General features: G+C 35.2%; 1 protein-coding gene across 2 annotated transcripts in view; it reads right to left on the bottom strand.

Annotated features, from left to right (window-relative positions):
* Positions 1-6,523, bottom strand: part of LOC126278111 (sister chromatid cohesion protein DCC1) — a 127,594-nt gene extending 121,071 nt beyond the window's left edge. The window contains exons 1-2 of one of the 2 annotated variants that reach the window (XM_049977992.1): positions 6,349-6,523; positions 6,082-6,258 (exon numbers count right to left, since the gene is read on the bottom strand). In XM_049977992.1, the coding sequence (XP_049833949.1) occupies positions 6,082-6,258; positions 6,349-6,365 (194 nt within the window). In that variant the 5' untranslated portion in view covers positions 6,366-6,523. The remainder of the gene's footprint in view (positions 1-6,081; positions 6,259-6,348) is intronic. The other variant, XM_049977993.1, reaches the window with a different exon arrangement.
* Positions 6,524-14,521: the final 7,998 nt, after the last annotated feature.

The following is a 14,521-nucleotide window of genomic DNA, read 5'->3' as shown; positions in this document are numbered from 1 at the left end:
ATTCTTATTCCTTTAGTGAATTCACTCACCCAGCGACCATACCTGAATTTGGTCCTCTGGATATGTTTCACAACAGAAGATCCTAGTGTGGTCCCTCCTCTCAACCATCACACAAATGCCAAAATGGCAGATATCAAGATAAGTGATCATGGAACAATGCAACTACAGTCACTTAGTACTTGAAAGGCACCTGGATCAGATGACGTACCCAAAAGATCCTATAAGAGATTATGTGAAACAAATTACTCCCTTAATAGCAGCAGTCTGTTGTAGGTTGGGGAGCAACAGAAGGTATCTAGCAACTGAAGAAAGTGTACAACATTCCAGTTTTCAAGAAGGATCACAGGGTAGATGCACATAATTACAGACCTGTATCACTGACACCAATCTGTTCTAAATTATGGAACATGTTTTAAGTTCATGTATTATGATGTTTTTGAACAGTAAAAATCTCAATAGTAAAAATCAACAGGGATTCCAGAGACAGAGGTCTTATGAAATACAGATCACTCTGTTCACCTCTGGGAATCACAGTATTGTATGTATTGTCACTTAGGGTAATGCAATATTCCTCGATCTCAGGAAGGCACATTTGATACAATTCTACAATGTCATTTAGTAAGAAAAATATGTGCTTCTGAGTACCAGACCAGATTTGTGACTGGATTGTAGACTTCCTTCCAGAAAGGACTCAACCGAATGGAATTCATGGGTGTTCAGTTAATTTCCGAAATACCCTAAAGTGGAGTGACCACATAAAACAAACAGTTGCAAAAACTGACATCAAACTGAGATTCATAAGAAGAATCTTAGGGAAATGTAAGTAATTCATGAAATATGTGGCTTACCAAACACTCATCTACCGATTCTTGATTATTTCTCATCAGTCTGGGACCCTTACCAGATTGGATTAGGCCTAATAGCAGAAACAGACAAGACCCAACAAATAGCAGCATATTTTGTCACAGTATTGCTTAGTCAGTGTGAGATTGTTATGAAGATACGCAACAAACTCCAGTGGCAGAAGCCACAAGAGAGGTGTTGTTCATCACAGAGAGGCTTTGCTACTGAGATTCTGAGAGTGTATGTTCAGTAAAGAGTCAGATAACATACTGCTTCCTCCCACGTACAACTCAAAACATGACCACAACAAGAGAATTCAAGAAATTAAAGCTAAAACAGGATTTACTGACTATTGTTCTTCCCACATGCCATTCACAAATGGAACGGGAAAGGTATGATTGGATAGTGGTAACAGAAATATCCTCTGACACATAGCATCATGTGCTTTGCAAAGTGCAGTTACATGTTAGGCGTAATAACAATTTCAAAAAGATACTTTACCTCGCATGTAATAACCACAAAATTGACATGCTTGACATCTACTTCACATAAATATTTATTCCTCACTTTGTTGCTGAATAAATACTCATTTTAGGTACATGTCTCAACAATAGTGTTACAAAACAGTGCTTCTTAAGTACTGAGTAATTATTTATTGCTTACAACTAACCTAACACTTCTACATTTCCTTGCTGGTTTCCAAATACATTCGTTCAGTGGTTTGAAAAGCGTCTTTGAAAAGATATACGTATTCAACAAGCTGACCACCGTCACAGGATTACGCAGTTTCATTTTAGGTACCAATTGTCTTTACTGACAAATTTACACACAGTTAAACATAAAACCATTTTGACGTGGTTAACAAAAAATTTATCAACACAAATATGTACTTATAATCAGGTTTGACCTCCTACTTAGGTAATACAGTGTTTGCTGCATTTTACACCGGATATGGTTGAAAGTATCTCTCACTGTGTGAACGACGGCAACAGTGCGTGTTTAAGTATTTTGCATATTCCCACTTCTTGTTATCTTATGGGATAGTGTACATTCAATATTAAATGCTCTGAGTAACCGGACATCACCCATTGGAATTTTTTGTGAACTCCCAAAGGCCTTTGATGGTGTAAATCATGGAATTCTTTTAGATACGCTAAATAATTATGATGTGAGGGGGGCAGTGCACAAATGGTTTAATTCATACTTCACTGGAAGAATGCAGAAAGTTGAAATAAGGGGTTCACGTAATGTTAAAACAACAGCTGATTCCTCAAACTGGGGGTCAATCAAGTACGGGGTCCCACAGGGTTCGGTCTTAGGTCCTTTACTGTTATTGAATTACACATTCAAAGGCCTTTGAGAGATCACAAAAAATACCAATGGGTGATGTCCGGCTATTCAGAGCATTTGCCAAAGTTAGATTTAACTCTGCATAGTGAAGATCATCCTTTCTCCTGGTGTTATAGCTATGCACACTGCTATTACTTTTGAACTGGGTTGGATTATTAACAACAAATTTCATAAGTGAATATATATACTGTGAGGATCCCTAGATCCTTAAATAGATGTCTGCAGGATGACCGTGGGTGGGCTCCAGCAATTATTCTGATTACACGTTTTTGAGCAATGAATACTTTTCTACTCAACGATGAATTACCCCAAAATATGATGCCACATGAAAGCAGTGAATGAAAGTAGGCATAGTAAGCTAATTTACTGAGATTCTTATCACCAAAATTTGCAATAACCCTAATAGCATACGTAGCCGAACTCAGACGTTTCAGCAGACCATCAATGTGTTGCTTCCAGTTCAATCTTTCATCAATGGACACACCTAAAAATTTTGAAAATTCTACCTTAGCTACAGACTTCTGTTTAAAATCTATATTTATTACTGGAGTTGTGCCATTTACTGTACGCAACTGTATATACTGTGTTTTATCAAAATTTAAAGAGAGTCCGTTTGCTGAGAACCACTTAACAATTTTGTGAAAAATATCATTTACAATTACATCACTTAGTTCTTGGTTTTTGGATGTTATTACTATACTTGTATCATCAGCAAAAAGAACTAACTTTGCATCTTCATCAATATGGAATGGTAAGTCATTAATGTATATCAAGAACAGTAAAGGACCTCAGACCGAACCCTGTGGGACCCTGTACTTGATAGCCCCCCAGTTTGAGGAATCAGCTGTTGTATTAACATTACATGAACCACTTATTTCAACTTTCTGCATTCTTCCAGTTAAGTATGAATTAAACCATTTGTGCACTGCCTCCCCTCAAACCATAATGATTTAGCTTATCTAAAAGAATTCCATGATTTACACATTCAAAGGCCTTTGAGAGATCACAAAAAATACCAATGGGTGATGTCCGGCTATTCAGAGCATTTAATATTTGATCAGTGAAAGTGTATATAGCATTTTCTTTTGAAAAGCCTTTCTGAAAACCAAACTGACATTTTGATAGTACTTTATTTTTACAAATATGGGAGGCTACTCTTGAATACATTACTTTCTCAAAAATTTTTGATAGAGCTGTCACATCTACATCTACATGACTACTCTGCAATTCACATTTAAGTGCTTGGCTGAGGGTTCATCGAACCACAAGCATACTATCTCTCTACTATTCCACTCCCGAACAGCGAGCGGGAAAAACGAACACCTAAACCTTTCTGTTCGAGCTCTGATTTCTCTTATTTTATTTTGATGATCATTCCTACCTATGTAGGTTGGGCTCAACCAAATAGTTTCGCATTCGGAAGAGAAAGTTGGTGACTGAAATTTCGTAAAAAGGTCGACGAAAAACGTCTATGCTGTAATGACTTCCATCCCAACTCATGTATCATATCTGCCACACTCTCTCCCCTATAACGTGATAATACAAAACGCGCTGCCCTTTTTTCACCCTTTCGATGTCCTCCGTCAATCCCACGTGGTAAGGATCCCACACCGCGCAGGAGTAGTGTAAGCTGTCTCTTAGTGGACTTGTTGCATCTTCTAAGTGTCCTGCCAATGAAACGCAACCTTTGGCTCGCCTTCCCGACAATATTATCTATGTGGTCCTCCCAACTGAAGTTGTTTGTAATTTTAACACCCAGGTACTTAGTTGAATTGACAGCCTTTAGAATTGTACTGTTTATCGAGTAATCGAATTCCAAAGGACTTCTTTTGGAACTCATGTGGATCATCTCACACTTTTCGTTATTTAGCGTCAACTGCCACCTGACACACCATACAGCAATCTTTTCTAAATCGCTTTGCAACTGATACTGGTCTTCGGATGAGCTTACTAGACGGTAAATTACAGCATCATCTGCGAACAATCTAAGAGAACTGCTCAGATTGTCACCCATGTCATTTATATAGATCAGGAACAGCAGAGGTCAGAAGAGAGATTGGGCAAAGTTGTTGACATCCGACGTATCCCCCTTTTTATGCAATGTTTTTACAATGGCATATTTCAGTCTATCAGGGAAAACACCCTGCTCCAAAGAGCTATTACATACGTGGCTGAGAATCCTACTTACCTGCGGGGAACAAGCTTTAAGTATCTTGCTGGAAATGCCATCAATTCCGTAAGAGCTTTTACTTTTCAGTGAGTTTATTATTTTACTGATTTCAGAGGGAGAGGTTGGTGGAAATACAGTTGTTTCAAACTGCACTGGTATGGCCTCTTCTATTAGAAGCCTTGCCTTTTCTAGTGAAGATCTAGATCCTACTTTCTCCACAACATTTAAAAAATGATTATTGAAAATATTTCCAATTTCAGATTGTTTGTTAATACACTTGTCATTCAGTTTTATGGCACTAAAGTCTTCCTGTGCTCTTGGTTGCCCTGTTTCCCTTTCAATAATATTCCAAATTGCTTTAATTTTATTATCAGAGTTACTGATCTCAGACATGATACACATGCTTCTGGACTTTTTAATAACTTTTCTTAGTACCGCACAATAATTGTTATAATATTGAACAATTTCGGGGTCAGTACTCCCTCGTGCTGTTAGATATGGTTCTCTTTTACGGTTGCAAGATATTCTTATTCCTTTAGTTAGCCAAGGTTTTTTATATGTTTTCTTGGAATTATGTTTCACTATTTTCTTGGAAAAACAATTTTCAAATACCCTTAAAAATGTATCGTGAAATAAGTTATATTTCAAGTTTGCATCGGGTTGCATATTCACTTCATCCCAGTCTAGCTGCTTTAGGCTTTCCCTAAAGTTTGCAGTATTTATATTGTTAATTGAATGCACTGCTTTGAAATTCTGATTTGATATACTGCATGGAGCTATGTCATGTACTGTAACTATCTGTGCACCATGATCTGAAAGACCATTCTCAACAGGATAGGCATTTATGTCCTTAAACTTATCTTGGTCTATAAAAAAGTTATCTATCAATGTCCTCCTGTTCTTTGTTATCCGAGTAGGAAAATCAATGGCGGAGCTCAAATTGAAAGAACTGAGTAATACTACAAGGCAATTCTTCCTATTACACTCTTTCAGGGAATCAACATTGAAATCCCCACAAATGTACATTTGCTTCCCCCTGTCTGACAGATGGCACAACAAAGCATCAAAGTTTTCTAGAAATAGCTGGAAATTCCCTGAGGGGGACCTATACACTGTTACAATTATGAAAGTGCCATCATTTAGTTTTAGTTCAGTGGCACATGCCTCCATATGTTGCTCTACACAAATTTTTTTAGTTTCTAAATTTTTTGCGCTATGGAAGCTTTTGACATATATGGCAACTCCTCCTCTCATCATATTATTTCTACTTACATGTGCAGCTAATTTGTACCCATTGATGCTAACCTTTTGCATATCAGTGACAATGTGATGCTCAGACAAGCATAGTACATCTATTACATTCTCAGTTTCTATATCTTCTAAACAAAGCATAAGCTCATCAATTGTATTCTTCAATCCCCCAGTATATGGATGCAATATCCTAACATTACTTTTCATTTTACTTTTGTGAGTATCTTGAACTTTTTTAACATCTTTAGTACTTGCCTGGCTGAGTTTCCCACTGGACACTGATCTTACACTAAAAAAGAGTTACCACCATGAGACGTAGTTCCTCCCCCAATTTAAATTTCCTGCTATCAGCCCAGCCAGTTTACCTCTCCCCTTCTTGTTGACTTTTATATCATGTCGGTAACATCTAAATAACGTTCAACACGGATCGTTAACACAGTCATGACAGCAAAGTTATTTGGCCTCACCTGTCACCTTCTTCTAGAGTATTTAGTAATTTCGTGTCCAACTGAAACAATCTATAGTTTTCAACTGCCTCGCTGCGGGAAGCGAAGTTCAGAATCTGTGTTACAGGAAGCAACTCACTTTCTTCCAACTTCGCATGATGTATCACCGTCCTAATTTCATCTATTGTCCTTTCGTACCTGCAATAACATAGAGTGTAAGGACTACTTGTCATACACATTAATCAATGTAACAAAAAATTGATGACCAATAAATAAATACTCTAATACCTGACAGTTTCGGCCATAACACAAACACACGTAAACACTGCACTTTACACTTCGCGCCAAATATTGTCAAAGCAACACAGTCGCTCAGATATAAAACCTCAAGCGATAGAGGCTCCAAGCATTGGAAACTTGCAAATGCATCACCTCTCCAAGCATCGTGACAAACAACTCAAGTGAGAAGCACAATACAGGCACAATGGAATGCCAGCTGGCTTAACAGTATTGTTTTTGTGGCAGTGATATTTTTTCATGTCTGGTGCAAACTGAAATCACATGTTTATTGGCCTTAAGCTTACACCATTTAGAGTGCACGAACACAAAAGATGACATCGATTGCACTTTTTAACGCTAAATGGTGGATAATAAATAAATAAAAAGAACCTTACATAAAATATACAGGTACTGACACAGAATTGCTGTTATAATAATAGTTACTTAGTTCCATGTTCCATGTATCACTTTGCATGATAGATCGTAATAATGTGGAACGAGTCATTATACATTCAAATTACAAATTAATTGGTGCATATAGTTACATTCTGGACATTCCTAAGTTTTTTTCGTTACGCAATAGAAGGAGTTGTTAAGGAGAAACTTTCTCAATTCATTTTCAAACTTTGCATTACTGTCTGTCAGACATTTTAGATCACTGGGAGAGTTATAAAAAAAATGCGGCAATTTGCACTCCTTCTGTGATTAGATTTTAGATCAGATTAATACTTGTACCATAGATCATGAATACGACACTTCGTAATGATGTGGAACGTGTCAGGTTAATAAAGGATGTCTGTACAAGATATTACATTACACAAAATATTGCATGACACTAATGCTTAAGTTAGTTTTTTTCCCTCCCTTAATTATTATCTACAAATTCAGCCAATGAGTAGAAGGAGTTGTCATCTAGAAATTCTTTTAATTTATTTTTAAATGTTGGTTGACTATCTGTCAGGCTTTTGATGCTGTTTGGTAGGTGACCAAAGACTTTTGTAGCAGCATAATTTACCCCCTTCTGTGCCAAAGTCAGATTTAACCCTGCATAGTGAAGATCATCCTTTCTCCTGGTGTTATAGCTATGCACACTGCTATTACTTTTGAACTGGGTTGGATTATTAACAACAAATTTCATAAGTGAATATATATACTGTGAGGTTACTGTGAGGATCCCTAGATCCTTAAATAGATGTCTGCAAGATGACCGTGGGTAGGCTCCAGCAATTATTCTGATTACACGTTTTTGAGCAATGAATACTTTTCTACTCAACGATGAATTACCCCAGAATATGATACCATACGAAAGCAGTGAATGAAAGTAGGCATAGTAAGCTAATTTACTGAGATTCTTATCACCAAAATTTGCAATAACCCTAATAGCATACGTAGCCGAACTCAGACGTTTCAGCAGACCATCAATGTGTTGCTTCCAGTTCAATCTCTCATCAATGGACACACCTAAAAATTTTGAAAATTCTACCTTAGCTACAGACTTCTGTTCAAAGTCTATATTTATTACAGGAGTTGTGCCATTTACTGTACGCAACTGTATATACTGTGTTTTATCAAAATTTAAAGAGAGTCCCTTTGCTGAGAACCACTTAATAATTTTGTGAAAAACATCATTTACAATTACATCACTTAGTTCTTGGTTTTTGGATGTTATTACTATACTTGTATCATCAGCAAAAAGAACTAACTTTGCATCTTCATCAATATGGAATGGTAAGTCATTAATGTATATCAAGAACAGTAAAGGACCTAAGACCGAACCCTGTGGGACCCCGTGCTTGATAGCCCCCCAGTTTGAGGAATCAGCTGTTGTATTAACATTACATGAACCACTTATTTCAACTTTCTGCATTCTTCCAGTTAAGTATGAATTAAACCATTTGTGCACTGCCCCCCTCAAACCATAATGATTTAGCTTATCTAAAAGAATTCCATGATTTACACAGTCAAAGGCCTTTGAGAGATCACAAAAAATACCAATGGGTGATGTCCGGTTATTCAGAGCACTTAATATTTGATCAGTGTAAGCGTATATAGCATTTTCTGTTGAAAAGCCTTTCTGAAAACCAAACTGACATTTTGTTAGTACTTTATTTTTACATATATGGGAGGCTACTCTTGAATACATTACTTTCTCAAAAATTTTTGATAAAGCTGTCAGAAGAGAGCTTGGGCGATAGTTGTTGACATCCGACGTATCCCCCTTTTTATGCAATTGTTTTACAATGGCATATTTCAGTCTATCGGGGAAAACACCCTGCTCCAAAGAGCTATTACATACATGGCTGAGAATCCTACTTATCTGTGGGGAACAAGCTTTAAGTATCTTGCTAGAAATGCCATCAATTCCTTAAGAGCTTTTACTCTTCAGTGAGTTTATTATTTTACTGATTTCAGAGGGAAGACAACCTTAATGTTGAGCAATTAATGCCGTTTTTCCATCTGATATTGTAATTGTGTATGACATTGTTATTTTGGAACTACAGTTGATTATTTACAACTTCTTGAGGGAATAAATGTACTGTGAAGTACTATTCAAAATGTGCGAAGCCTTAAACAAATGTTTTGAAAATGATCATAGGCGAGCATCACACATTATTCTTACAGCACGTTTCTCCCCAAAAGACTTTCTTTCTTAAAGATGAGTTGCGCCAGAATATTATCCCATATGGCGTTACTGAATAAAATTTGTAAAATATCTCAACTTTCTGATTTGTCTTTCTTGAAGATTTGCAATCTCCTGACAAATGATCAGGGTAGTAAGTATCATATTCTAATTTTTCTATTTTATACTTTCTGACATGGTCCACACTCACGAGAATCATCTCATTTTTTGGGTGTAAGGAACGAAAACTGAATCTAATTTAATCTAACTTCAAATGATTTTTAACTAAGTTGTTTTAAGAGTTTCAAAATGTGCTTTTCCCAGTTTAAATTCTATCATTGTGGACACCTAAGAACTTTGAAGTTTCCACTCTATTTATTATGTGCTACACTTATCATCTGACTAGTACCCGTTGATGTACAGAGCTGAATATGTTGTGGATTTTTGAAATTGGGGTATTACCATTCACAGAAAACTATTCAATGATACTTTTTAGAACTTTATTTGCCATTTCTTCTGTTTCTGTATATATCATTACAATGGTAATGTCATCTGCAAAAAGAACTAAATATGCTTGTTGTACCTTAGATGGAAGATCATATACAACGAACAATAGCAGACCTAAGATTGAGCCTTAGGAAACCCCATACGTGATTTCTCCCCAGTCAGAATTATGTCCTTGGACTACATTGGTGAATTACTATGCACAACTTTCTTCATTCTCTTGTTTAGATACGACATTATCCACTAGTTGGCTACACCATCAATCAGTAATATAAATCTTCAATTTATTTAGGAAAATATTGTGTTTCACACTGTGTCATATGTCTTAGATAGGTCATAGAAAATACGATTCACACTGTGTCAAATGGCTTAGATAGGTCATAGAAAATACCAGCTGGTGCTATTTTATTATTTAATGCTTGCAAAATCTAGTGAGCGAACATGTAAATGCACACTCTTAGTAGGGTAACCCTTCTCAAAACCGAACTGTGCTTTGCTGAGAATATTACTGTTGCTAAGGTAAGATACTATACTAGAATACAACACTTTCTCAAACCTTTTGTAAAACGACGTCAGCACTGAAACAGGTCGGAGGTACTGAGATCTCTCTTGTCATCTTTCTTAAAGGAGGGTACAACAACAACATATTTCTCTCCCTCTGGAAAAATGCCTTGACTTACTGATGCAGTACATATTTCAGATAAGATTGAGCTTATGATATGAAAACAAATCTGTAGTATACTTCTGGAAACGCCATCAAAACCAGATGAGCTCTTTCTTTGAGACAATGTGTAATTTTCTTAATTTGAGAAGGAGAAATTGATAATACATTCATATGATTGAATTTTGTGAAAGTTACATTTTCAACATTCTGCTATGATTTTTCCTTTGAACTGTTTGTCCCTATGCTTTCTACTGATTTAAGAAATGATTATTAAATGCATTTGTACCCATGACTCATTATTATAGCTCTTCAGTTCACTTAAGCAGTTATGTTATCTTATTCTGTGGCTGGTCATTCTGTCTTCCTTTTCACTGCATTTTATACAGCCTTAAGTTTGTTGTCAAAATTACTGATTTCTGATGTTATGTGGGTGTTCCTTGATTATTTAATAATCTATTTTAATAATTTTGGATAGTTTTTGTAGTGTGCAGCTACAGCAGGGTCTATTATATGTCAAAAGATACACTGCCCTTTTCTTTCACAACATTTCTCTTTTAATATGGATGTTTACTATCCTTTCTGATTAGCTTATACAGAAAGCTATTTTTAATTTATGATAATGAATGTATCAGGGAAATATTAAATTGATGCAAGCATTTGATTTATTATAAATTTGTCACAGCAAAAAATCAGCGAAATCAGATCTAAGAAGGCCATGAAATAAATATAAGTATATACACCAATGTAAAGAAAAAATTAAGATGGGCATTTGCGTTTAGTTGTTATGTTATTTATGAAGTTTCAGAAAGGTTCATAAAGTTCACAAATTAACAAAACCTTAATGCTTCTAGCAAAAACCATGTCTTAATTAATATCGCTCGAGAAACTCTAGGAAATAATGCTCTCAGAATTTTTGTAACCTTAATAGAATTTGAATGATAAGACAATATTTGCCTTCCATCTCATAAAAATCTGTGTCTGACATAAAATAATCAATAGATAAATAAAAGAGTAACAGTATATTAAATAAGACTACAAATATATTTATTTATTTCACTGTATTTTTAATTATGTAGTATCTTATTGTAATTGATACCATAGTGATACAGTTGTTAATACATTTAGAACTAGTTTAGCCAGCATACTTACAATGGTAGAATTTTAAATGTGAGAACATTCTACACTAGACTGATGAATTATTTGTGTGATTATCGTATAAAAATGTCTTTTTTAATTTGCCACAACAAAGCTGAATTATAAAAGGCAGCAGCCATGTTGGCTCAGAATCAGTTAGTACTGAGCATTGGTAGAGCTAGAACCTATGCTGAATATGTGCTGAGTTGTTTGCTTCATAAAAATGTCGAAATTTTTCAGACTTCAGTTTCGACACTTTGAGTAATTTCACGTGACACTACTGTAAACTTCATTTATTCAAGGACAGATTCAGGGACCTGTTATATATCACCGTACAGTAAGCTGGACTTCCAATTTATCTGGGAAAAGTTGGGGATCTGTGATGTTTTCCGAGAACCCAAGTGGAACTTTGAAGTGCGTCTGCAGCAGACTGTGATCTTTGTGGGTACCAGCAAAGAACATAGAACACTTTCTCGTCGGCTCACTGGAGAATTTTAACTTTTTCTGAGAAGAAGTGAGGACCTTAACCTCCAGTTAACAGTAGGTCGACTTGCATTACTTTAGACAACTAAATTGTTTGGGTCCTTAAATTATGAACTCAGCTTGTGGACTTGCATTTATTTTCCCATAGCTTACTGGACGTAATGTTGAACACTAATAGAGTGATATCTTTAGTGACCATTTGTAAAAATATTTGTTCTGACATTGAATGAATTAAGAAATTTTGAAGAATAACCAACTTTACTTACTTTACAATCAAACCCATGTGAGGTGTGTACATTATTTAAATTACAGTAATATGGTTCATATTTCATTCAAATATGTGTAGTCTGTAATACAATTAATTAGGTGATGCAACAGATTTGTTATTGCCCCTCAACACCAGAATTTAGCCAAATAATTTTAAAAATCAACCACACATCCTGGATCTTTGACTTGCCTAGGAGATTTTATTTTGAGTTATATAAAAAGGCTCCTACGGAAAATGATTTATGTTACTTCTAGAAAGGGTAGGCATGTAAACAGTCTTTGGATTATAGAAATTTAGGGCAAGTGTTGAAATATGAAAAACCTGACTTACACACCACCATAAAACAAACGATTTCTCTAACTCTGTTAATATAATTGCTTATTGAACTTATTGATACTTAAAATCTGAGTATGCCCCATATAAAACACAAGGGATTACTTTATTTCACTTCAATCATTCAACAAAAAAGGATCAGAGAATTATACCTAATTTTGCTAATGAGATGTTGGCCTTATTATGAAGAAGTGCAGTAAGAAGTTGATGGCACTGTAACATGTAAGTCTAGGGGCTCCTTTTTAATATTCTGTATGGATGATTTAGATATCAAATATCGTTGATCTGGTTTGAGTATAAACAATGAAACTACACCCTAATGAATATAGTCTATAGGAATGGTCTCCACTTTACATAAATTTAAATTTATCAGCATAACAGCACTAAACAGGAATTGGAGAAAAGAGTAATTGGTTCATGAAAGAACATTTGGTTTACTCATAGGCCATATCGAAGTCACACACTCATCCATTCATTAGAGAAATGAAAATGAAAGTATATTCCGCCACCGATAAACAGTGTGGAGCCCATTACATACTTGGCAGAGAAGTCTTCTCTTAACCCTAGAATTGTCAGGCGAAAAATAGTTTCAAGAACAGTCTGGCTGGGTGTGTGGGACACAATAAATAAAACACTTTAACAAGTGATAAACATTATATTTACATCAAAATACAAAATTTTATTTTGTTCAGGTAGCACTATATGCTACAGGGACATTATTTTAATTTTCTGAATTATACAATAACTGTAAAATAAAAAATTGTAAAACTTTCCTCTTTGTAGCACTAAAAATAAGTACACTAAAAATACAAATAAATTGTATTGAAATAATAATTTAAATGAGAATAGATCATAGAAGTAAGAAGCAAAAATGTTGAATTTTCATTTCATTAATAGAAATTATGAACATTATGACAATTTATGAGACATCGTCCTCTACAGTCATTATTTTTCTGAAAGAGAGCCAGAAGATCGCCGTTTTATCCCTCTAGCAACAGTATATTCATCACATGTAGCATCAACAACATCTGTGCTGCTTTTCGTTTTGTTGTAGTAAGTTATTATACTTGTTTTTTTTCTTTTCGCCATTATCACTGTTAATTTTATCAACACGATGCCATGACAAAACAAACAGTACTGATTTTTTTTGTTTTGGTGCATATGAATGTAATGTGACGTCTTCCCGAAATCCAAACATAGGTAAGTACTCTTTTTATATTTTTTTGGGTAAAACTCAACTAGAATTTCAGGCTTATTTCTTCTGACTTACCAATAATAGTAATATTATTTTCATGTAATACTTATTTGACTATTGCATAAGAAGTAAACAAGTTGAGTATTGTCAGGTTTTTTCCAGGCCCTTTTACTTGGTCTAAAAGACACAAAACAACAGTTTCTGCCTTATTACTGACTTTGTATGGTTCTTGTGATTGTGCACCTGCATAGACCTGTAAATGTTTTGCATAGTACGTTTAAGAACAAGCAAGGACGAAAACCTTGATCCCTTAAGTAGCAGGTTTATTTTGATTATACGTCCTGAACGTGCACCAGTCTCTGTATGGAACAAGCATTTCGTCCAAAGTAAAATTTTATGAAGGAGCAAAATATGCATTGCAGCTTGAGACAAACATATCGAGAATGGAATCTTATGGCAGCAACATTATCTTGTGCTTTTCTTTTATCCCTCGTGTGGATGTTGTCAAACTTGATATGAGTGAAAAATTGGAAGCTTTTCAATGACATATTTACTCAAAAGATTACTATTCTAGGCCTATCTCTATTCCATAAGTTTCCAATATTCATTTTACCACCATATTTGTTTAGAACTGAATCAATATACATACAGCTTCATTCAAGAACTAAATACATAAAGGGATTTCTAAAAAATAACTATCATGATTCTTACGGTCAATGTACATCCATTGCAGCACAAATGCTTCCAGGCAAATGCATGATAACTATATTGTGACGTCTTGTTTAGGCACTTTGTCAGAAACAAGTTTTTCTCCATTTAGTTTCTGCATTTCTCCTTTTATGAAAGTGCATAGGTGAACTACCTGACTAAGTTACAGGAGTTGTACAGGAACCAACGACAGTAGGAGTGTCGATGCTGGGAAAAAAGCTAAACATCTTCCTCTTCACCACCACTTGTTTCACTATTACTCTCATGATCACT

This window comes from Schistocerca gregaria, chromosome 6 (assembly GCF_023897955.1).
Source record: "Schistocerca gregaria isolate iqSchGreg1 chromosome 6, iqSchGreg1.2, whole genome shotgun sequence".
Lineage (NCBI taxonomy): Eukaryota > Metazoa > Arthropoda > Insecta > Orthoptera > Acrididae > Schistocerca > Schistocerca gregaria.
Note: the sequence above shows the minus strand (reverse complement) of the source record. Positions and strands in the feature narration are given on the sequence as shown.